This window comes from Strongyloides ratti, assembly GCF_001040885.1.
Source record: "Strongyloides ratti genome assembly S_ratti_ED321, chromosome : 1".
NCBI classification, from domain to species: Eukaryota; Metazoa; Nematoda; class Chromadorea; order Rhabditida; family Strongyloididae; genus Strongyloides; species Strongyloides ratti.
In genome coordinates, this window is record NC_037307.1 from 897,711 (window position 1) to 923,093 (window position 25,383).

General features: G+C 24.2%; 10 protein-coding genes across 10 annotated transcripts; 6 read left to right on the forward strand and 4 right to left on the reverse strand.

The window, feature by feature from the left end:
* Positions 1-35: 35 nt before the first annotated feature.
* SRAE_1000029000 (DNA-directed RNA polymerase) lies at positions 36-5,293 on the reverse strand (the record flags this gene model as incomplete). Its single annotated transcript, XM_024647104.1, has 2 exons — positions 36-4,946; positions 4,988-5,293. 2 exons carry the CDS (start codon positions 5,291-5,293, stop codon positions 36-38), a joined length of 5,217 nt encoding a protein of 1,738 aa, XP_024501216.1.
* A 264-nt stretch (positions 5,294-5,557) lies between these two features.
* Positions 5,558-6,433, forward strand: SRAE_1000029100 (Hypothetical protein; the record flags this gene model as incomplete). The annotated part of the gene is made up of 1 exon (XM_024647105.1): positions 5,558-6,433. The coding sequence occupies one exon, from the start codon at positions 5,558-5,560 to the stop codon at positions 6,431-6,433; it is 876 nt and encodes a 291-aa protein (XP_024501217.1).
* Positions 6,434-6,885: 452 nt separating this feature from the next.
* Positions 6,886-9,932, forward strand: SRAE_1000029200 (Symplekin; the record flags this gene model as incomplete). The annotated part of the gene is made up of 2 exons (XM_024647106.1): positions 6,886-7,109; positions 7,160-9,932. 2 exons carry the CDS (start codon positions 6,886-6,888, stop codon positions 9,930-9,932), a joined length of 2,997 nt encoding a protein of 998 aa, XP_024501218.1.
* A 527-nt stretch (positions 9,933-10,459) lies between these two features.
* Positions 10,460-14,032, forward strand: SRAE_1000029300 (RNA-dependent RNA polymerase, eukaryotic-type family-containing protein; the record flags this gene model as incomplete). Its single annotated transcript, XM_024647108.1, has 2 exons — positions 10,460-10,709; positions 10,758-14,032. 2 exons carry the CDS (start codon positions 10,460-10,462, stop codon positions 14,030-14,032), a joined length of 3,525 nt encoding a protein of 1,174 aa, XP_024501219.1.
* A 55-nt stretch (positions 14,033-14,087) lies between these two features.
* On the reverse strand, positions 14,088-14,478 carry SRAE_1000029400 (Hypothetical protein; the record flags this gene model as incomplete). The annotated part of the gene is made up of 2 exons (XM_024647109.1): positions 14,088-14,309; positions 14,353-14,478. The coding sequence occupies 2 exons, from the start codon at positions 14,476-14,478 to the stop codon at positions 14,088-14,090; spliced, it is 348 nt and encodes a 115-aa protein (XP_024501220.1).
* Positions 14,479-15,209: 731 nt separating this feature from the next.
* Positions 15,210-17,482, forward strand: SRAE_1000029500 (Centrosomal protein of 97 kDa; the record flags this gene model as incomplete). Its single annotated transcript, XM_024647110.1, has 2 exons — positions 15,210-15,470; positions 15,521-17,482. 2 exons carry the CDS (start codon positions 15,210-15,212, stop codon positions 17,480-17,482), a joined length of 2,223 nt encoding a protein of 740 aa, XP_024501221.1.
* A 614-nt stretch (positions 17,483-18,096) lies between these two features.
* SRAE_1000029600 (GNS1/SUR4 membrane protein family-containing protein) lies at positions 18,097-18,678 on the reverse strand (the record flags this gene model as incomplete). Its single annotated transcript, XM_024647111.1, has 2 exons — positions 18,097-18,578; positions 18,621-18,678. 2 exons carry the CDS (start codon positions 18,676-18,678, stop codon positions 18,097-18,099), a joined length of 540 nt encoding a protein of 179 aa, XP_024501222.1.
* Positions 18,679-19,004: 326 nt separating this feature from the next.
* Positions 19,005-20,090, forward strand: SRAE_1000029700 (Protein kinase domain and Serine/threonine-/dual specificity protein kinase, catalytic domain and Protein kinase-like domain-containing protein; the record flags this gene model as incomplete). The annotated part of the gene is made up of 1 exon (XM_024647112.1): positions 19,005-20,090. The coding sequence occupies one exon, from the start codon at positions 19,005-19,007 to the stop codon at positions 20,088-20,090; it is 1,086 nt and encodes a 361-aa protein (XP_024501223.1).
* Positions 20,091-20,483: 393 nt separating this feature from the next.
* SRAE_1000029800 (Nuclear RNA export factor 2) lies at positions 20,484-22,447 on the reverse strand (the record flags this gene model as incomplete). The annotated part of the gene is made up of 7 exons (XM_024647113.1): positions 20,484-20,673; positions 20,721-20,848; positions 20,892-21,347; positions 21,389-21,425; positions 21,513-22,153; positions 22,205-22,273; positions 22,337-22,447. The coding sequence occupies 7 exons, from the start codon at positions 22,445-22,447 to the stop codon at positions 20,484-20,486; spliced, it is 1,632 nt and encodes a 543-aa protein (XP_024501224.1).
* A 1,480-nt stretch (positions 22,448-23,927) lies between these two features.
* SRAE_1000029900 (WD40-repeat-containing domain-containing protein) lies at positions 23,928-25,269 on the forward strand (the record flags this gene model as incomplete). Its single annotated transcript, XM_024647114.1, has 2 exons — positions 23,928-24,050; positions 24,103-25,269. The coding sequence occupies 2 exons, from the start codon at positions 23,928-23,930 to the stop codon at positions 25,267-25,269; spliced, it is 1,290 nt and encodes a 429-aa protein (XP_024501225.1).
* Positions 25,270-25,383: the final 114 nt, after the last annotated feature.

Below are 25,383 nucleotides of genomic sequence, written 5' to 3' on the forward strand. Positions count from 1 at the left end.
AAAAATAAAATATATACTATAAACAAAAACAAAATTTAACATTCAAACATGCTCCTGATGTGTTCATTGGAAGTGTCGTTTAATACCTCTTCTTTCAATGTAATATCTGTTTCATCCTCAGCTTCACTTTTAATATCTTTTGATAACAATGAGTCTTTAGTTCTTTTTTGTAATACAGAAACTAAATCAAACGACCCAGTTCCACTTTTCATCAGTTGGCCAACAACAAGTTTAGATGAAGGCGATTGTAAAGTATCATTATTGCTATATATCAATGAAGATGATAAAAATCCTAAAGAAGTTTCATAGGTAATTCTTTGTAAAGGTGATGGTGTATAACTCATAGCAATTCTATTAAATGGTGATATAGCTCCAGTAAATGTCATATAGTCAGCTGTCAATGATAAATGTCGTGGATTAACTTCAATACCATAAACACTAAAGACATTTGTCATTTCTCTTGCTATAACTTGTCCAGCAGCTTCACAACCATAATTATCAAGCATTACATTAATATCATTAGAGTAAAGAGAATTTACATCTAAGACATCTGAATGATTATATAATGCTTGAAGATTTATACCTTGAGTTTGAAGAACATTATATGTAACACCTTTTCTGGTTTGTTCAGCAAAAACACATTTTTCTATACCCGGAGTTTGATGTATTATAAACTTTTCTACATACTGTTCAACAAGTGCATGTACGTCAAATTTCGATTTAGAATTAAATGGTAACTCAATAACAATTTGACACCATCTATTATTTATTTCATCAAATTTATAATTTGTAACTATAATGTGAGAATTGATAACAGCATTTGTTCTATTCATGGCACCTTCACTCATTTCAATATAACTGTTATCACCATTTTCTAATTTTATTTTATTTTCGTCATCTGATTCTCCATCCTCCTCATCATCATCATCTTCATTAATTTCATTTACCTCTTTATTTTGTCCCACTTCCTTAATTTCTTCCTCCTCACCATCATAATCTTGATCCCCTTCAGCACGTCTTTTTTTTAATTTAGACAATGTTGCATCTTCATCTACAACTTCTTCATCATCCGTATCATCGTCTTGATTCATTTTTTTAGTTTTGAAAGATGTTTGGTCATCATCTACAATTCCTGCAGCAATATTACCACCGCGTAATTTATGTGATCTTATAGTTTGATCTGATGTAATATCTTTATATCTTTTATAAATTATTTGAGCTAACTCTTTAACAAATCTTTTTTCAATTGAATTGAGTATTTTTTTGCAACTAATATGATTAACAAGTTTATCTCTTTTCTTTTTAGGTAAAATAGATATATTTATTGTATATGTTCTTGTGGATTTAAAACTATTTATTGTAATAATTTCATCAACGCTCATTTCTTTAATAACTTCTTTCATATATATTCTATCTAATTCCCTTCTTATTATTTCTAATTGTTCCTTAGTAGCAGATGGTAAAATTTTTATTTCACACATAGGTGTAGATATATTTTTAGAAGCTGTCATTAGAATTTCTCTAAGACGTGGAATACCAAGAGTAACATTCATTTCACCTCTACCGGCAAAATGGAAAGTATTCAATGTCATTTGAGTTGAAGGTTCACCAATAGATTGTGCCGCTAACAAACCAACATTTTCTCCAGGATCGGCAAATGATTGCATACCTTTCCAGAATAATGATCGTTTAAAATAATCCGCTTCACTAGGATTATCTATTGTTTTAGTAAATTTGTCAATTGATTCCATCATTTTTTCTGGTAACGCTCCAAGATAACGTGTTGGATTATATGCTACATCTAATGTATCTAAACGTTTTGGAACCATTTGATTATATTCATCTCTTTCTTCTTCAGACAATTCAAACCACATTTTTATTAAATGTTTTTTTTTAATATTACGATGGTGTTTTGAAAATTCAACAAAACCACTTCTATAATCTTTTTTTGAACCATTTATACTCTTCCAATTTTTGTATTCTTTCCATTTTTTCTGAACTTTTGAAACACGAAAATCTTTGTCACGAACATTTTTTGGTACAAACTTTTCTCTGATACTTTCTAAATTATCCTTAATAAATGGATATTGCTTTTCATTCATAAAGCAAGATTTACCAATATCCATACCATCTTCACCATATCTAAATTGAACAATTGAATTATCAGAATCTCTAACTGTTAAATCATAACAAATCTTAAGCCCCTCTAAATGTTTTATAATACATCTTTGAAGATATCCAGAACGTGAAGTTTTTACAGCTGTATCAATAAGACCTTCACGACCAGCCATTGTATGGAAAAATAATTCTTGTGGATTAATACCAGTTAAAAATCGTTGATCAACATACCCACCAGCACGTGGAGATGGGTCAAATTCTTTAAAAGAAGGTAAAGTTCTACCAGAAGCTGTTAAAGGTGGACGTTGACCTTCTAATTCAATTTGTCCAAGACCAGATGAAATTTGTACAGCATTTACCATAGAACCTTTAGCTCCAGATTGAATCATCATTTGTAAAGAATTCATTGGGAATGATTTAATTAATCCACCTGGAACACAAGCTTGACATATTTTATCATTAAGTTTATTTAATTCTTGTTTAATTGAATAGTCCCATTTCTTTACATTAGAAATATCACCTTGTGGATTGTTGTAAGCAGAAGCAAGAACATGTTTCACTTCTAATTCACTAGCATTATCATCTAATTTAAAAGTCTTTCTTACACATTCTTCACCAACAGCTCTAATTTTTTTAATAATTTTTGTTCTAGTTTTATTAGCTTCATTATCAACTAAAATATCAGCAACTCCAAGTGAAAAACCATGAAATTGAAGATGAGTTGTAAAAAGACGTGAAAAACATGAAAGAATAGATGTTGCGATACGGTTTCCATATAAATCATAACAAGCATGAATAAGACCATATTGAGTTGCACCAAAATGTGCTTTATCAAGAACACCAACAAGAAGTTCACCATTTCTAAATACTACTTCCGATTCACTCATATCAAATGGAGGTGCTTTATATCCTTTAACTATCCAACAGTTTATTGCTGTTTTAGCTTTGCCAATAAGATTTATTTTTGGTACATCCTTCGGTATATTATTCATGATAACCGCTGATATCAATTGTTTTCCACTCCATAAAACTTCTGGCTTAATCATTGTTGGTGGTGGCATAACTAATTTCTTTGATATTTGTCCGAAAGCTGACAAGAGAAGATGCATAAAATCTTCTTTATTGAAAAATCTTCCACGCAATGTCATATATACTCCAGAAACTACGTGATCTTGAATAAGGCCAAGAAGTGGTGTACCATCTTTAGGAACTAAAAAGTTACTTCCAACATTTGCTAATTCTCTAGCTTCTGTTTGTCCAACACGATTTTGAATAAAATGACCATTCATCTCATCTCCATCAAAATCGGCATTGTAAGCTTTACATGGAGCGTAGTTCATTCGAAGAGCTTTTTGACTTGTTAAAATTCTTGCTCGATGTCCCATAATTGAAGGTTTGTGAAGAGATGGTTGACGATTCATAAGAAGCATATCCCCTTCCTGAAGATGTCTATAAACAGTCGTTTGTGTTGTATGCTCAGAAGATGTAGGAACAACTTTTTTTGCTAATGATTGCCTACTTTCCTCAGTTGGAAATATTCTTTGTTGATATTTATTATTTTGTTGAATGAATAAAGCACCAGGATGTTTATTTGGTCCATTTCTAACTTGATTTCGAAGTTGTATAGCATTCAAACTATTAACAGGTTCAGCAAAAGTAAGTTTTTTTGCAAAAACTAATGGTATTCCAATTTCATCAACATCAAGATAAGGATCTGGTGTTATTACAGATCTACAAGCATAATTCACACGTTTTCCCATCATATGCATTCGAAAAAGACCCTCTTTTTTCTCCAATAATTGTTTTAATCCATTAGAACAAGAATCAGACCCAACAGAATCACTATTATAAATAGTATTATATTTCATTTGAAGATTTAAATAAGCATTATGTACTTTTTCAGCTAATGTATTTCCTTTAAGTGTTTGAATAATTTGTTCCACTGAAGCATCATACATTGAATCCATTTTCCTATCAGAAGCTGTCAAATTCAGAAGAGATATAACATTACTTGCTTCCAATAAATTTTTAAAAGCAGTTGTTTCTGGGTGATTATATTTTTCTCCTTTCATATATGTACTTGGACGGAATATTGATGGTGGTACCATTATCACCTCAGAAAAACATATATCTAATGGACAAACAAGACCTTCTAAACCATTAAAAATTGGAAAAAGTTTAGAAATTATTTTTTTTTCATTTTCCCATAATAATCTAAAATGTTCACGAACTTCTGCAGCACGCCAAGCTAATTTTTTACACCTTCCCTGTCTAACATTACAAATTTGTCTTTCTAAAGCTTGTGCACCTGTTTCAGATGACTTAGCAGCATTTACTTTAAGATCAAAATCTTCGGTAACAGATGTGTTTAAGGCCATATTTTTTTTACCTTTAGTATTACCAACAAAATCAAGGATTATAAGTTGGTTGTTATCATTTTTTAAAGTTCCATTCTTGTTTTTACAAAGAGGACATACTTGCCTTCTTTTAAAAAAAGTATCCTTTAAATATTTTTTAACAAGTTCTTCTTTTAATGCAATTGTATTTTTTGTTGGATAATTAGGAATTTGTCCTGCCTCTTTCATTGCCTTACATTCCTTCTTGATATACTTTTCAAATTTTCTTAGAGGTTCAATACCAGCCACATCAGGTATATTATCTTCACCACTTTCAGATTCTGTTTTCATTAAAATGGCTTCTTTTATTAGTGTTGCATAATGAAGAAGACCCTCATCAATACACTTTAACTCCAATAAAAATACTTGTGAAATTGGATTTGATGTGTTACAGTAAAATCTATGGCAATGTACACATGATGATTGAAGTAACTTAAAAAAAATTTATAAGAAAAAAATTATTAAAAAATTACCTTATATGTAAGAGAAAAAAGAAGTGGATTAAAAACAGGAACCTCAAGAATTATATGCCCAAAATGACCTGGGCACAAGCCTCCCTGTAAACCACACGTAACACATTTATCTCGTGCATCAGTAGGTCCAAATCTTGGATCATATAAACCATTTGCAAGTGGATGCCCCAATTCGTCAAATGTTTTTTGTTGAGTTACCCTTAAAACTGATAATGATAATATTTCTTTAGGAGTGTATATACGAAATTTTAATCCATTTGGTTGGTAGAATGGTTGTTCATCTGGACGAAGACGGGACCAATCCATTCCCTAACAATAATTAATTAGTAAAAAAATTAAGAAAGTTAAAAACAAAACAGATTAAACAAAGTTTAGTAAAAAGAATTTTAAATAAAATTTATTGTATTGGTATAATGTTTACACATTTAACAGAAAATCCCACTGAGATTTTAACAATTTTGAATATTCAATGTAAAAGAGTAATTTTTATCCATAAGTGAAAAATTTTAATAAATCTAATTATTTAAAGTATATAAAATCAACATAATACAATATCAATAATATTTTTGGATGTCGACTTTAGGACAATTAATAAAGAATTTTGTTATTTTTTTTGCAACATACTTTACAGTAACAATTTTTAAATGCGCCAGCAATAAGAAGCTAGGTAAAAAAAAGAATGGTAAATTACACAATCAAAAACATTCTGAATATGGACAGAATAAAATATTGAAAAATAATGACAAAGAAATAAAAAATCGTAATGAAAAGGACGAAAAAAAAGTATGTGATGGAAGTGATTTAAAATCGAGCAAAACAAAAAAAACAGCTATTAATCAATTAAATCAAGCTAATTCCAGTAAAAAAGTTTCTGATAATGGAAATAACGAGCAAGGTAAAGCGGAAATAAATAGCAAAAAGAAAATCCATCAAATGAATGATCCTCAAATTCAAATATGTAAAAAACCAAAAAATGATATGTCAGTTGAAAATAATACAATAGTTGTTGATAAATATACTGAAGTAGATTGTAAAAGTATACTTGAAACAAATAAAAAAGTTTTAAAAAAATCTTCAATTCGTGAAGGAGAAGGCCAATACAAAAGTTTAACATTATCTCCTATTTCAATTGATTCACCATTGCAAATGCCAAAGTTCCCTGAACTAAATTGTGTAGGTGAAGAAAATGATCAAAAAAAAGATAGTACTAATTCAGGAAAAAAAAATACTGATAGTGAAAAACAAAAAAATGAAGAAAAATTGAATGTTGAAAAGACTCAAAGTATTTCAGTGGTGAATAATGATATACACAAAAAAAATTGCAATATAATTGACGATATTATAAAAGATAATATTTTTGAGGAAGTAAAAAAAGACGATAAAGAAAAAGAAGAAAATAATTCTTTAAAGTTGGAAGAAACACAATCTTTAAACTCTATTAAATAAACTGGAATTTTTAATAGCAAAATTATGAATATTACAAAAATCTTAGAGGAAAAATACAACAGATGTGATAAAAATTGTAAAAAACTATTTTCTTTGAAAATTTTTAAATAATAAATAATCATAAATAATTTTATACAAATTAGACAAAAAAATTATTTACTAATATACATAACAACAACTTGAATAAAACTCGACATTTCTATAAATTTTTTATAGAAATATATACCTAAATAAATATTTAAATTATGAAAAAAATTTTTATCTTTTAATAGTTATTATATATCTAAAAAATATTTCAAATTTTACATTATAAAAAGATAATTAAAAGTATTTTATTTTCATTTTTCTTAGAAACAAAAAAGTCTTGAGAAGAAAATATTTGTATGTCGTTTTGTTATTTTTATTCTATGTGAATCTTCAATATACTATTTTTTTTAAAACATTTAACACAAATGACTATTGAAGATAGCTTAAATTTAAACGATCTTTGTAAAGAAATAAAATCTCTGGCTACATTACCTCATACCAATTTTAAAGATTATTTTGCTACAATTGAAAATTATTGTTTAGTAAATGTTCAAAATTTAAATAATAATTTGTATAAAGTTCTTGAACTATACTCATTAAAAAATGAAAAATGTTGTTGTTTTGTTATTGATTTTATTGCTAAAGCAAGGTTAGTTGTTATAAAATTTTATATTTAGTATAATTTGATATTAATTTTAGTTCATTAGATTGTAGTATAATGGTAAAATCAGTGCCAATATTATTATCAGCAATGAAAAATGGTAAATTAGAAGTACAAAGGCATGCTGTTCTTTGCTGTTCAAATATTTATGAACGAGTTTTGAGATGGGTAATGGATAATATGGGAGATGTTACTGTTCAAAAGACATGGGAAATGTTTTTTACATTAAAAGAAAGAATTTTTGCAGCTTTTCCAAATTTAGCACAATCTGTTAGAATGTATGTCGTTAGATTAATGGAAAAAATTGTTACTTGTCAAACAGCATTAGAAGGTGAAAAAAATGAGGAAGAAAATGTTGGATTTTCATTGAATGATATTCCCCGAACACATAAATTTGTTTCATATAGAAAAATGCAACAGGAAGGTGAAGATACTTTAAGAAAAATGATTGCTTTGTTTTCTGATAAAAATTTATCATTATCACTTGCCTTAGTTAATATAACATCTCTTTTTAATATTGGAAGAAAAAGAACTGTTTTAATGTCTCTTACTATAAAATCAGTACATTCTTTTATTAATAATGGATTACCACGTTTTACAGAATATAGTTTCAAAAGTTTAAAAAAACAAATAAAAAAAGAATTTGCACGTATTTTAGGAATGGATAATATGGATAGTTTTAAGGTTGAAGTTGTAAATAATTTAAGACTAATGGGTTTTTCAACGGCAGAAATAGAAAAAATTAAGATTGAAAATTCACGTGCTGCTAGAGCTGCAATGAAAAGAAAGGCTGCTGGTCCTGTTCATTATGATTTTGATTATGGTCCAAAAAAAAACAAAACTATCTATAGAGAAGTTGTTACAACAAGACAAAATGTTGTAATAGATTCAATTAAACATGAAAGAGAACGTATAGAAGAAATAGAAAAATTTTCTAATTTTGCTTTTCTTGAAGCTGTAAGAACAGAATTGGTTAAAACATGTATTAATGTTTTTCTTGAATACAAAAATTGTCATACTGTTTTACATAATAAATTAACCGAAATGAGTAAAGAAGAATTAGAAAAATATTGTTCTGATGTTGGTTCACGTTTAGCATTTGAAGAAGCTGGTTGTTTACATGAACCAGCATCAATTCTTAAAAGAAAAGATATTTTTGTTTTAGCTGAACCAAAAGTTTATCCATGTCCGGCAAATTATGACATATATTTTAATCCAATAAGAAAACTTGAAAGTATAAAAAATGAAGAAAAAGAAACAATGTATGAGTATAATTTTACAAGAATGTTAAAAAATGAAAAAATTTTAAAAACAGTTGGTGGTTTTAGAACATTTACAAATTCTGTTGTTGGTTATATAACAAAATTTTATAATACAAAAACAATAAAATGTGAACAAATTTTAATTAATTTTATTCTTGATAATCCTGAAGAAAGAATGTGTATTGCATTAACATGGTTAGATGAATTATTTAATATTTATGATGATTATAAGACTAATTGTTTTACAATTAATAATGAAGAAGGTTTAATGGATGAAGATGAAGCATTTGAAAGATATTGTAATATTCTTGACAATTTACTTGAAGCGTCTTTTAATAAACATAATTATAATAGTCCACTGTATGAAACAATTTTTTCAAATGTACAACGATATAGTCCTAATGCATTAAATTTTCTTGAAAAAATGATACTAACAATAAAACATACGGAAGCAGCATTTCGTTACTTAGAAAATGCATTTGTTAGTCAATCCAGGAATATAGAATGTTTATTTGAATTTTTATGGAAATTTACAGTATCAGAGAATAATGTAATTTCAGGACATGCAATGAAGTTAGGGAAATTATTATATGAAGACATGGAATTTCGAGAAAATATTAAATTGATAATAGAAGAAAAATTAGAAATAGTTTGTTTACCAAATTGTCCAGAATATTTTAATTCTACAGAATTAGATGAAAATGGTTTAGCAATATGGAATTCACAATTAATAAAAAGAGCTTTAAATTTATTTACAGAATATTTACTTCTTGATTCACGATTATATGAAAAATTATTAGAAGTTTTTATTAAAAGTGATAACAGAGTTAAAAAAGAAATAATAAAAGCTGTTGAACCTTCAGTTATAAAACATGGTATTGATAATGAAGATATACTTAATTTAATAAAAACAACTCCAAAAGCAGGTGAAATATTATCATTAACAATAGTTTCTATATTAACAAAAGACAGAAGTCCTACAAAACAATTAGTTGAATGTGTCAAAGAACAACATAGAAGAATTGATTGTAATGTTAGATGTTTAATTCCAATTTTAGTAGGATTTAGTAAAGAAGAATTTCTAGAAATATTGCCTAAATATTTTGATAAAAAAAATAATGCAAATGTATTTCCACCATTATTTAAAAAAGTTTTACAAGAAAAAGCTATTGATAGTAATGAATCATTAATATCACCATCAGAATTATTACTAAAACTAATTGAAATTGGTGTTGATGATAATGAAGAATTAATATCACAAGCTATTGATATATTATTGGAAAATCTTTTTATTTATTCAGGTGATGTTATGAAAGTATTAGAGGAATCACGTATAAAAGAATACTTTACAAAAACATTTTTTTACACAATTGAAAAATTATATGTACTTGCAAAATCTTCACATGATTTTATTCTTGAATTAATTACAAAAATATCACAGACACATAACATTACTGATAATAATGAACTTTGGAATCACTATAAAACTATTTGTATCGAAGTTTCAAAAGATCCAAGAATGTTTTCATTTTCTAATGAATGTGAATAAATAAAAAAAATTCTAATTCTACCTTTTAATTTAACTTGATTTATTTTGTTATATAATTAAATTTTTTTAAACCTAAAATTTGTATATTTATTTGTGAAGTTAAGAAAATATATTTGATTTTATAAATGCATTTATGATAAGTCAGAAATTAAAATATATAATTTTTATAAAAATATAATATAAAAATAACAGTATATTTTAATTTAAACTTTGTATATAAATATATTGCTATTAATAATTTTAAAAATGAAATAATATTCTGGAAAAAATATTCAAAAAATGGTAATTTAATGTAATTTATATAATACATTTGTTTTAATCATATTTAAAAAAAGAACGTCTATTATTATATATATTCTATTCTTTTGATTTATAATTTATTATTCATAGAAATTTACTTGAATGGATGTATTCAATGATAAAAATATATACAAGGATTATTGGAAATTTATATTCACAATATTATAATTTTCTAATTGTTAGAAAAAATAATTTACCAGAAACTATTTAATTTCTTTATTTATATTATGTCATCTAGAAAAAATTTTAAAAATTGTAATCGACCAAAAAAAATTTCTAAAGAAATTTATTCAAAAGGTAGATCTTCTTATTTTAACAAAAATGAAGATAATCAATGTGTACAAGTTCTTTGGTTTGGTCTAGGAAGTATAATTATTGGAAATACATTTGCTTGCCGTTCACAATATTTTTCTGGTTTAAATACATATAGTTCAACTGAACTTCATCATCTTGAAACTACATGTAATTATGCAGCAGGTAATAACAAAAAAAAAATATTTATATTATATTTAAATTTTTTTTTAGGAAATCATCAATTGTTATCATATATTCATATTAATAACAAAAAAACAACATTAAGATTAGATTTTTGTATTCCTATACTTCCTGGTACATCAAAATTAAATTTTCAAGGATATCGTACATATATTACTTATAGAAATATTAGAAAAATTTACATTGATTTAAATGATAAAAATGTTAAACAAACTGTTATCTATATTAAAATAAAACAACCATTATTATTTTGGAAAGCAATACCGAATACTTCTAGTACGGTAAAAATAATGAATACAGAGTTATGTAGACATTGGAGAAGATGTTTTAATTGGCCATCAACAGAAAAATGTTCTGGAATTACTTCTGATATTATGGTTAGAAGTAATGTTGTTGCTATTTCAATACCAAAAGACAATGCATTAAGTAATGTAAATTCATACAGAAGAGGAATATATGTTAAAGAAGGTGAAGATGCTTTTTATAGTAATATTATATGTGAAATGTTATTTATATTATATAAAGATTATAATATTCCTATTGTAAATAATAAAATGGAAAGATTTTTTATGAAACATATAGCTTTAATGAAACCACCAGTAACAAAAAGTTTTTCAATTAATTATTCATTGGAAGCATTAAATTGTAGAAATTTTTACATAACAGATCAATTATTTAAATTAGATGAATCTGGTGTTCCACTTTTTTATTTAAAAGTTCTTCAAAAAATGAATATATCTCAAGTTATAACAGAATTTGCATTAAATCGTTTACTTTCATTTATTGATATTCATGGTGAAGTAAATATTATAGAAACATTTGAAACACTTTTTACACAAGGAACTAAATTAATGGTAAATGATGAAAATCAAAAAAATTCTAAAACATTTTTTACAACTATTCCTAAAAATTGTTTATATATAAGAAAAGTATTAGTTACTCCATGTAAAATAGTTCTTTTACCACCAGAAGTCATGATGACAAATAGAGTTGTTAGAAAATTTGGTGAAAATTCATGTATAAGAGTAGTTTTTAGAGATGATGATGGTACTCGAATACATATTCGAGGTTTCTACAGAACACGTTCAGAAGAAGATGAAGTAAATTTAATTTCTGATTTTATTTTAAATCCATTATTAAATGGTCTTAATATAGCAGGAATAAGATATAATTTTCTTGGTTGGTCAAATTCACAGATGCGTGATCATGGAGCATATTTTTTTAGAGATACTGAAATTATAAATTCAACAACTGGTTTAAGTAAAATTTATAAAATTATTGATGTTAGAAGATGGATGGGAGATTTTACAAAATGTTCTTCATTACCAAAAATGATGGCAAGAATGGGTCAATGTTTTACACAAACACAACCAGTTATATGTTTAAAAGAAACTGATTATATTGTTATTGATGATATTTATGGAGGATATAATTATGATGGTACTAAATTTTGTTTTAGTGATGGATGTGGTACCATATCATTAAAAATGGCTTCAACTTTAGCTTCAATATTAAAACTTGATTATATTCCTTCTGTTTTTCAAATAAGGTTTAAAGGTTTCAAAGGTATTTTATCTATTGACAATAGTATTGATAATAGTGGTCAAGCATATTCTATTATATTTAGAAAAAGTCAATTAAAATTTGATATTTATAATAATGATAGTGAAGCTTTTCTTGAAGTAGTTAAATATTCAATGCCTGCTATTGCATGTTTCAATAGACAACTTATTGTTATTCTTGATCAAGTTGGATATAAACAATGTATTAAAAGAGGATCATTAATTTCAAAAACATTAATGTATTATTTTATGAATGAAATACGTAGCCTATTTAGTTGTTTCTTTTTTTCTGATGAAGCAGCAAAAGTAGCAATGGATAGATGTAATTCACATATAAATTTTTATAAATTACATGAATCTGGAATCGATTTAGCTAAAGAACCATTCTTTCGTAAAATAATAGGAAGTATTATTAAAGTAGCAAATATGAATTTAATGAAATTAAAACTTGATTTTCCTAAAAATTGTGCAAGAACCATGTATGGATTAATGGATGAAACAGGAACATTGATGCCTGGACAAGTGTTTGTTCAATATTCACAAAATTATTTTGAACCAAATAAGAATGTTATTCTTCATCAAGGAAAAGTTATGGTTACTAAACATCCATGTAGATCACCAGGAGATGTTCGTATTTTAGAAACTGTTAATGTTCCTGCATTAAAGCATTTAGTTGATGTAATTGTTTTTCCTAAATATGGATGGCGACCACATCCTGATGAAATGGCTGGTAGTGATTTAGATGGTGATGAGTATGTTGTAATTTTTGATAAGAATCTTTTTTTTCGAAATAATGAGCCTGCATCTTCATATCTATCTCCTTCTCCTAGAATGTGTAATGAAGAAATAAGTGATTTAGCAATGGCAGATTTCTTTATTAATTTCATAAAACATGATTATCTTGGTATATTGTCAAATGCTCATCTTGTTCATGCTGATATTAATGGAATATTTACTCCAATTTGTACAGAACTTGCTAAAAAATGTTCAATAGCAGTTGACTTTTGTAAAACTGGAGTATCAACACAACAACTTCAAAGAGAAGAAAAAAGTGAATGTGCACCAGATTTTTTACAACCAAAATCAAATAAAATTATCTATGAAAGTAAAAGAATAATAGGTATAATTTTTAGAAAAGTTAATGCTTTTAATCATTTTACTACATTATATCAAAGTATTCATGATAAGGCTGGTCCTACTATTTTAGATGAAGTATTTAAAATGAAAATGGTTGATATGTTAAAGTATCCTAAAGTTTATGAAAAAGTAAAAAGCTCATATAAAGAATACATTTTTCGATTAGAAATTTTGATGGCTGAGTATGGTATTGATGATGAAGCATCAATAGTTTCAAATAGTATTGTAAATTTAAACAGAATTTCTGATATGGAAAAAATGGATTTTACATTTTATCATTCAGAACAAATTGTTGATATTAGATACAAACACATTATTTCAATAATGAGGAAACAATTTTTTTATGACTTTGGAATAGAAGTATATAATTTAAGTAAAAATTATCTTCTTGATGATTTTAAAATTTCTAAAGTTATGGCTGCCAAAGCTAGAATGTGGTACACTTTAGCATATACAAATTCTACTGATATAAATGAAAAACCATCTTTGAAGTCTTTTGCATGGATTATATGGGACGTTTTATCTAATATGAAAAAAAATTATAACAAAATAAACAACGAATATAGTATTCTGCAAAATGACGAACTTTGTAGTGAAAATAATTAAATAAATAATAATTTTAAAGTTAAATTTCTTCAAAATAAAATATACAATTTTTTTTTTATTTATTAGGCCACCAAACTTTTCTGTCTATTCTTTTTTCAAAATTCCATGTATTTTCTTCGTTAATTTTAACATCGTCAATTTTAGACCATTTTACAATATATGGAGCAATTGTTGGTAAATTTACAGGTGTATGAAATTTTGTTGGTTTTCCAGCAGCTAGAAACGGGCTTTGAAGATAAGCTACATCTGAGTTTAACCAATCTACAGCATATTTATTCTAAAAAAGTTTCAAACATATAAAAATATGCGAAATAATTTACATTTTTATATGGAACTCTAGCATTCTTAAAAACATAAGGATCAAATTCTTGATCCTCACCTGTTTGACTAGTAATTGATTTTGAATTTAAAAATAATAAAGATACTACAAAAATTTTATTGAACATAGAATATCTAAGAATAACTTTATTTTATAAATTAATAAGTTAATAAGAAATATATTATTATAAGCCTGGTTAAATTTCATGATAAAAATATATATTTAAACCAGTTATTTTTGTTTACTTCTAATATTTAATGACTACTAATGACCTTCAAAATTTATTATGAAACAAGATTTTTCTTAATTGTTAAAAACATATATAATCTTAAGACAAAATCTATATACATTTGTCATGTATGGTTTTCAAAATTCTAACTTCAAAAAGATTTTAATCAATACGATCTAAATTAATTAATAATACCTCGAAACATAAAAAATTGTTTTTCTATAAATATCTTAGAAATCAACAAAAAAAATTAAGTAAAAAAGTGATTTTTTTTTCCAATTACTTTCACAAATAGAATCATGTAAAATTAGAAAAGCTACTTTATTTTTTTTTTATGAAGTTTAACTAAAATTCCTTTAAAAAAATTTTTTTAATAAAAAAATTCTGTAAATATTTTTTAAACTTGCTATTTTAGATTTTTTTTTACAGAAAAAATAATAAAAATAGATTTCATATACATAACCGAAATTATTAGAATCCCTGTATTAATTTACCGCCTACATAAGTATTCATCCAAGAAGTAAACAGTATTCCAATAAAAAAAGCGGTAATTGTAAACATTTTATTTGTCATTACTACATATTGAATAAATCAGTAGTTATTTTCATACATTAAAACACAATTTTAAAATGACTAGTGATTATCAACTTACTAAGAGCCGTTTGAATCTTGTAGAACATTCAAATAGTAGTTCACTTTCTCCTTCTCAACATCAAATGAATACAGAGGAACCACAAATTATTGAAGAGACTTTAAATTTGGCAGGATTAGGGATTTCAAGAATAAATTTACAATACAAAGACAAATATAAAAGTTTGCGTAAGTTAGATATCAGTAATAATGTTTTTCATGCGGCTAGTGGATTTAAATATTTTTTTGATCTTGAAGAGGTATGTTTTTAATATATAGTTTAATTGTTTCTTAAAAAATTTTTTTATAGCTAAATGCTTCAAATAATTGTATACAACATCTTTATTTTGTTCAACCTCTAGCAAGATCATTGAAAATTTTGAATTTATCTCATAATGGATTAAAACAATTAGAGAGTGAAATATTTTGTAAGATGTATTTTCTAGAAGAATGTGATTTTTCTCATAATCAAATTTCTAAAATTAGATTATCTCATGATTTACCAAGATTAAAACATTTGAATTTGGCAAATAATTTTATTAATTGTATTCCTTTAATTAATAATTTTTCATCACTTACTACACTAAATTTGGCTCACAATCAACTTATTTCTCTTCAAGATATTTCTAAAAGTTTTCCTACATCCTTAAAACACTTGGATATTTCTTCCAATATTATAAATGATATTACTGAATTTATGTATTTACGTGGAATGGAATTATTTTCATTGAAAATTGAAAATAATCCTTGTGTTAAAACTCATGGTAGGAGTTTTTGTTATCGAGCATATTTTTCTGCATTAGTGAGGTCTTTAACTGAACTTGATGGATTTTTACTTGATGATGTTGATAAGTTGAAGGGGGAATTTATTACTATGAATGGATTATTTATAAAATTTAAACCAAGAATTACAAGTCATGCTGCACTTTGTGAATTTTTAACAGAACAATGTCCATTATCACAAGTTCCTGATTCTGTAGGAAGAATGTCTCTTAAATCAGTTACAGGTGAAAAATTTTCAAAGATTTACGATTCATTTAGAAGTAACTCAAGTGCTGGAACGATTAATGATGAAAATATAGTACCATCAAATAGTACCAAAAAACCAAAAACAAAAATTACTATTCGTGATATGCCCAAATCACCTTCTGAAAATGAAATGACAAATAATGTTGTTGATGCTTCTTTTAAGCTTCAGAATCTGTGTCTTGAAAACTTAGATCTTTCTAATAATTTAAATCTCACACATGATTTACTTGATTCAGAGGATGATTATATTGATTCTGGTACAAGATCAGTTTCTCAATCATCTCAATCAGAGTCTATAAAAACAGTTCATGAAATACCACCAAGTCAAGAATGTCATCAATCAACAAATTCTGATTTATTAACAGAACAAGAATTAAATAGTTCAGAAAAGAAAACATCGTTACAATATCATAGCCTTGAATCTTTATCTGAAGAATCAGTAGAAAATTCAAAAAAACTATTTCAACAAATTTCTTCAAAAGATAAAATTAGTAACAAATATCATATAAACACAGATATTGATAAAATTCAAATCAACAATTCTAATGTAGATATTGCTGTGATAGTAAGCGACAAACAAAGAAATCCCAATGATGATAATAATGTTATGGAATTATCACCTCGTGAAGAGATATCATTAAAGTCATTATCAACTAAACATAGATTGAAAAAATTAACAAGTAATAAAAAACGAAAAATGTATAATAAAGAAAGGTATTTAAATATGATGCACATGATAAAGGAATCCAGGGAAATATTTAATAAACATATACAATTATCAAATAATGAAGTTAAAGAATTAAAAGAGGCTAATGAAACAATAAAATTAGATCTTGAAGAAAATTTAAACGAATATAAGGAAGTTATAAACTCTCATGCTGTTTCCATATCATGTCTTCAAGATAAAATAAATGAGCAACAAAAAAGTATTGATAATTTTAAAAATATTATTTCTAAAATTTATCCTATTGTTTTAATCACTGATGTACGAAAGACAAAGAATAATGTTATTGAAATAGAATGGGCAAATGAACAATCTATAACTAATTCAATTAAAGGATATGATGTATATGTAGATAATAAGTATGCAGGAATTTTTAAAGGTGCAAATAAATTTATTAGCATAGCTAAATTAGATCTAACTGTAGATCATGAAATAAGAATAAAATGTGTTGTTGACGGTATGGAAAATGTTCCAGATCTTCCATTCACAACATTTAAAATTAAAAAAAACTCTACTTAATATATAAATAAATTATAAAATGTAATTATTTTTATTTTTATTGTTTTTACTAATAAAATAATTATACTATAAATAAAAAAGAGAAATGAGTGTTGAAAAATTATTTTTGAAATTTAATAAACTTGTATACCATAAAAAAAGTTATGATGACGATAAGTGTAGTCGTTTTTTCAAAAAATAACTTTTTTGTACAGATATTGGAGAATATAGTGCAAGAAAGAGTAATATTAGCATCTGTTCTAAGATTATTGTTCCAGGTAGTTTCAAATGAAATTTAACCTAAAGGTAAAAAAAGATTTGAGTAACTTTTTTTGATGTTAATGTTTCATAAATAATAAATTTTAAACAGAATAAAAACTTTTGAGATTAAACTTAAAATTTCCTAAATTTTTAAAAAATCATAACTTTTTAAAAAAAAAAATTAATAATAAGATAGTAATTTATAAACTAATGTTAATGAATTTACAGTAAAAATTAAAACTTTTTTAATGGAATAAAATATGTAAATAACAGTAGAAGTATCCATAAAATATTTTTCAATTTCACTACACGTTGATTTCAGCAATAAATTTTTTAGTGTTAAAAATTTAATCCACTAAAAAAAATTAAATGAATTATTGTGACTTCAAAATTGCTAATCCAAAAAATATAATGTAAATAAACAAATTAAAATCTAAAGCTAAATATGATATTTCACAATTATATCCTCGATTTTTCCACATTTTAATTATACAAATAAGTAAAATACCTATAACAAATTGCCATCTTTGTCCTATAATTATATATCTTCTTAAAAAATTAACTTTTACATCTAATTGTAATGCTATAAAGTAAAAGTATGTTACAGTACCAATTAATGAATTTAATAAAATTGGTAATCTTACAGAAGCACCAGCACTTTTAAAAGTAAAACCAACTTGAAGTAATACTAATGAATGATGTATTACAGATCCATATTCTAATTGTTTATTTAAACATATTGATATAAATGTATCTAGAAGAAGCCATGATTTACTTAATGTAAACATTCCCACTGACCATCTTGAATGTCTATTTTTATATAATTCACCCTCTTCACAAATAAGACTATATGGTCCTATAATAAAAATTAAAAAATAATTTTTTAATCATAACATACCTTTAAAAAAATGTTTAAAAAAGTTGGGTAATAGAAATATTGAAATAAATATATGCATAATAAAGTTGAATGTATTATAACATATCATTAATTGTTTTATAGCTTTTCTATTTACATTTCTATGATGTAGAAATATTTTAAATTTTGGTATTAAAATTATATATAAAAAAAATAAGATACTTGACCATGGAAATAATAGTTTTTGAAATGTATCTATACTAATAATATATTTTTTTTCACCATTCATTGATAATATATATTAATTTAAAAAAGTAAATATTCTTAAAAATATATCAAATTTGAATATTATTTTCAATATTAAAAAAATTATATGAATTATAAATTCGTAAAAAAATAATTTTTTTTTATACAAAATTTAATAATATGCCAAATGTACCTTCATTAGAATTAAATAAATCAATTAACTGTGATTTTGCACGTTTCAAAGTTATAAAACTTTTAGGAAAGGGAGGTTTTGGTGCTGTATATTTAGTAGTAGAAACAACTACAAAAAAAAAATATGCCGTTAAAACAGAACTTATTCCTCAAAATGATGCTAAATTTGAGCCACGTTTACAATGGGAAGAAACAATTTTACTAGAAATTCAAGCACTTCAAGATGTAAATCAAAAAAAACATTTTATTAAAGTTGTTGATCGTGGAGTTGTAACTCCTTTAAGATTTTTATTAATGACACTTGTAGGAAAGTCACTTAAAGATTTAATTAAAGCATCAGATGAACAACGTTTTTCAAACAATACTTCATGGAGGGTAGCTGGACAAACATTAGAAGCAATTGAAGCATTTCATAATGCTGGTTTTGTTCACCGAAATATCAAGCCACATAATTTTACAATTGGAGCAGCAGGGCAAGAAGATATTATTTTTATGCTTGATTTTGGACTTGTTCGGTGTTATACTGGTAAAAAATTTACTAATGGAATAAAAGATTCACCAAAGTTTGCTGGTACAATAAAATATTGTAGTCGGTCTTCTCATCTTAGTGTATTTCAATATCCAAAAGATGATTTAGAAAGTTGGATTATGACAGTTATGGAATTTCATGATCATGAAGCTCTATTTTGGGGAAAAGAATCAAATATAAAAGAAATTAAAAATTTGAAAAATGATTTATTTATTTCTAAAGAACCTAAACATATTTTTAGTGAATTTGTTCCAATAGGATACAAGAAACTTGTGACTTATATTGGTGATTTAACACCATCCAATTTAATGAAAAATCCTAGTGAAAATATGAAAATGAAAATTAATTTAGCACCAATAACTCAAATTCTTACAGAAATTGGAATTCAATATAACTATTCTAATACAACACCATTTGATTGGCAAATTAATAATGCAAAATCTAACTCTTCTATATCAATAATTAGAACACATTTAAAAAAGAAGAAACACCAAAAACAGAAAAGAGCAAGTATTGAAAAAATAATAGAAGTTTATGAAAACTAATAATGTTTAAAAAAAAAATAATTTTTACCTCACCTAATTATATATAATTTATTAATCATCAATGTCTAATTTTGAAAACAAAGCTAATTTTCAATAAAAAAAATATTTTTCATATAAAATATGTTTATTTATGTTAATATTTTTATTAAAACATAATTATATAAATGATAAAATTTCAATAAAGTAAAAAATAAAAAATGACAAACAAAATGTTTATAAAAGTTATTTAAAATATGTCTTTTTTTAACATATTGATATTTATTATCGGCAAAAAAAAAGTTCTAATTAAAATTTTCAAAATAACCTCGTCTTTATGTGTAATTCACAACTCTTCTGTTTGAGGAACAACTTAACCATTGATTAATAAAGTTTACAGTTATCAGTTACTGTTAATTATGGAGAAAGTATATTTACAGAAGAAGTCGAAGTATTTGTCATACTAGTTAACAAATCATTGACTGCTGTAGACATTTCAGTAAACGTTTGTTGTTTTTTAAGTTTCATAAAATATTCTTGATATTTTGAAATATGTTCTTGACTAATAGGATAAATATTTAAAATATCTGATATTATAGAAACTTCCCTAAATAATGAAGAAAAAATTTATACAAAAAAAAAAATATATCTTACGTTTCATTTTTAAGTAAGCAAAAAAAACTGCGAGTAAAATATTTTAAATTATTTTTTGGTTTTGGATAAACAAAACATGCTTCTCCATCATTTAATAATCCTTGAATTGTAAATCCAACAAATTCACTCTAAAAAAATATAATTTTTCATTAAAAAAAATTGTTAACTAACCGTTGCATAAAAAACATCTACTAAAAAAATATCCCGGTTATGTTGTGTTAAAGGAAGCCTACAAAGCATTGTCAAAACTTCAAGACTATTCTTTGCATATTTGTGTTCTCTATTTTTATACCATTTGTCTTGATGTAAAATGTTATGTGAAATAGATCTATAAATTTTATATTCAGGTTCAGATAGTTTCTTTTTACTTTCAGTTATTTTATCATAATTACCATCATTAATAACATCACAATTTATAGAAAAAATAGAATTTTCATCATAAAATTTTTCAAGCAATTTTCTACTTTTCATTCCATCAGGTCCATCGAATAAATCAAAATACTGCATAATAAATATTTCTAATAATGTTTGAATCTTTGATGATGGAATATATCCTGGCTGAACAGGAATATTATTTTCATATTTATATGATAAATTATTTTCAGAGAAAGATAAATACATATTATCCTAAAATAATTTATGATTTATATATATATATTTAAACATACCAAACTTGTCAAATAAGGAAAATAGCCTTGAATGATTCTGAAATAAATTTTGTTACATTATCTTATTGTTATAATTCTCATTTTTATTATCACTATAAATTTAAAATTAATTGATCAAACTAACCTCACATACTCTGAAGAATTGATAAAAGTATTTAATACATCGTCATTAGTTAAAAATAATTTTTCAAGCTTCCATATACGAATTTTAGCTAATTCTGAATATTGATTTATCTTATTACATGATAAATCTAATACTTTTACTAATGGAATAGCATAAGCCAACGAAGCAACTAAATTTAAATTTCTTAATTCTGTACCCTTTAAAGATAAGTTTGTAACTTCTGGACAAAATTCATAAGCAAAATCAATTATAACAATCATAATCTCTGGTCTTTCAAGTGAAATCGTAGTATATTTATCTTTAAAACATGAATCTGAGCCAAAATTTGACAAATCCAGGGTTTTTTTATCATCTGATAATCTATTTCTACAAGCTAACTCTATTACTTTTTTTGAATCAAATGATAACTTATTCCATGAACAAACAGTTTTTGATGTAATAATTAATAAATTTGTTTTTGTTTTAGGATTTTTAACTCTTCTTGAAAGTTGTTGTAAATTAGTTGAAATAACTATATCCTTTACATAAAATTTTATATCATCATTATTAATTTTTCCTATTAAATATGGTATAAATGGGGGTGTATATCCTTGAATTACTGTAATTATTTCATCAAGCGTACATTGGCTACATCCTTTTATCTAAAAAAAATAAATAGAATAAATAAAAAATAAATTATTTTATACACATACTAATACACTAAACATGATTTCTTTTGTTGATATGTCACCAGCTGTTGTAAAAAAATGATTTTCAAATTTCTTATCAAGATAAAAATTTTTTACATTAATGTTATCTTTATTTTTATTATTTTGTGTTCTTACATTTGGTCTAAGTGAGTTGTTATCATTATTATTATAAGAACTAAGAATATCAGGATCAAAATGAGCAAAACAATTTATACTCCGAGTTTTTACATCCAATTTCTTAGCCATTTTTGTTAAAAAATATAATCTAGTAAAATAAAATTATTTTACAAAAGTTAAATTAGATAAATAAAATTTATGACAACTTTCCAACAGTTAAATTTTTTAACTGTTAACATAACTGATTATACTTTAACCTTTGATAAAAAAACACAGATTATAATGTAGTCATATAAATATACATTATTTATATGATAAAAAAGATTAAAATAAAATTAAAAAAAAATCTATTAATAAATATAGTATTTCTTTTTACATCTAATAAATCAAATTTCTTAAAAAAATTATCAAAATTATAATTATCATAAATATTTAAAACAATAGTGAGATTTATTAGTAGAACTATATTTTTTGCTAAATTACGGTATTGGAATAAAGTTCATAAAAAACTTTTTATTTGAAGAAGCCACTGATTAAAAAACATGTGAAACTTTACATATATAAAATATAAAAATTTTCAGTATTCTGTTTATTATTCGATATACGTTTATAAACCAGAAGAAATATAGTTTATTTTTTTAAGATTTAAATAAACTTTATAAATTAAATACATGTAACGTTATTATATAACCGTTTGTGAAACTTACCATTTTTCTTTAAATTATTTGAATAAAAATTGTTTTTTTTCATAATACGTGTTTCAATATTTCTAATTTTTAAAAAGATCATTATTTCTTATAACATCGATATAATTTATATATTTTTACTAAACTTACAGTATTATCTCTAAAAGTTATAAAATTAAAAAAAAAATTAATATATATATATATATTTTATCTATAAATAATACAAAAGAAATACTGAATAAAAATATTACTTTTTTCAAGTAGTAACATACAACAAAAATCTTAAGTTCACTGTTTTTAAATTTAAAAAGTTTTTTTCTAATGAAATATATTTTTGATTTTAATCATTCTCATTGATATAATGATTTTATAAAATAATTTTGTTATTATTTATAAAATAATTATTAAATATTTTTTAATAATTTATTTTTTATTAGAAATTATAGTTAATATATTAGTTTTTAAGTTAACAAAAATCTTTTTTAATAATGATATATAATTCTACAACCTATTTCCACTTTCAATGCAAGAGTACGTTGTTTGCTATATGTATGAAATTTAATGATAAATTTTTATATGAATATATTTTTTTCTATAATATTTATTATTATTAATGTAAAAAAAATTTTTTTATCAGTTTCTAAAAATGTTTCTTTATGAAATATATCAATGTTAAAAATACATAAATATTTGTAAGATGAAATATCGTTAAAAAAAAACTATTTTTTAAAAATTATCAGTTTTTAATATTTATCATTAAAAATAATCATGTATTAATTTATAAATAATTTAAACATGATTGATATACAAATGATTTTTTCTATAACTTTTTAGAGATGTCATTTATATGTAACATTTGTTCTGAATCATACACTGAACCTGGTACTAATCATGCAGTATATTCAACAATATGTGGTCATTTAATGGGAAGATGCTGCATAGAAAAATGGAAGAGTACACAATTTGTTTATGGATTCAAATGTCCCACATGTCATACAAAGTTAAATTCAAATGACTATCATCCTATTTATGATGTACCATATGAGGTAATATTTATTTAAAAAAAAAAAAACAAAAACTATATTATTTAAATTATAGATATTTAATCCTGTACCTGATTTTCCCTTAAGAAATTGTCTTAATGAAGAGGAAGTTGCAAAACATTATCTTTTAGATGAAAATAATCATAAACCTATATTTTTTAAAAATTTTGAACACAATTTTGAAGGGTCTATTAAATTTTATGATGTATATAATGAATATATTTTGATTGTTGGAATTAGATCATCATCTGATAATGATAATCAATATATTGAATTAATTGAAACTAATAATGGAATTAAATGTTTTTCTATTAAACTTAGATCATGTAATTGTAGTTCACTTTCTTTTAACAAATATCAAAATGATTGTATTGAATTTTGTATTGGTTTTGAAGATGGTTGGCTTCAACGTAGTATTTGTTCACAAAATTTATCTAAATTTAATATTATTAGTGAGTATTATTCTGAGTTTGGAAAGATACATTCAATATGCTATTTATCAGAAGAAAAGTTTGCATTTTCTGTTGGAAAAGGTGGTGTATTTGTTTGTAATATTAATAATATATCTATGACTAGAAATTGGGCAAGATTACATGATTCTAAAAGAAATATTATTAGTAATTTACAGAGATTTTCTGATACTAAAATATTAGGAATAATGAATGGAAAAATTTATGTTTTTGAAAAAGATAAAGTATCATATGTATTATATAATGTTGTTGATACAACTATTATCAATTATACAGTTTACCTTCCTTCTCGTATACTTATAATTTTTTATAATAAGGAAGATGTTTATGGAAATAAATTAAATGTATCTCAATTTTATGAATTATGTAAAATTGAAAAATTATTTAATGATAATAATGAAAATCAAACAAAAATAAATTCTAATATTGTAGCGGTAAAGAGGTCTCCAAGTTATATTTGTCGATTTCCAACATCATTTAAACCAACATTATTTATAACAAAAGAATTAGAAAATTATATAATATATTTATTTATACCTAATATTAAAAATAAGCTTCTTAAAGCAATACGTATTGATAATGAAGCAAATTGTTTGGCTGAGGAATTAGTTGAAAATTTAAATGACTTTATAACTATTCTTTGTATTGGTAAGCCACAACTATTTATAAAAAATATTTTAAGAATGCAAATTGTTGTAATATTTAAAAAAAAACTTACTGTATTAAATTTTTACTATCCAATCAATGAATAATAGTATTTTTTTTTCTTGCAAATTATTTAATAACTTTTATAATAATTATAAAAAAGTTTTTCATTACAGTTCAGGTTTTTAATAAAATTTGTTTTACTATTTTATTTATAACTT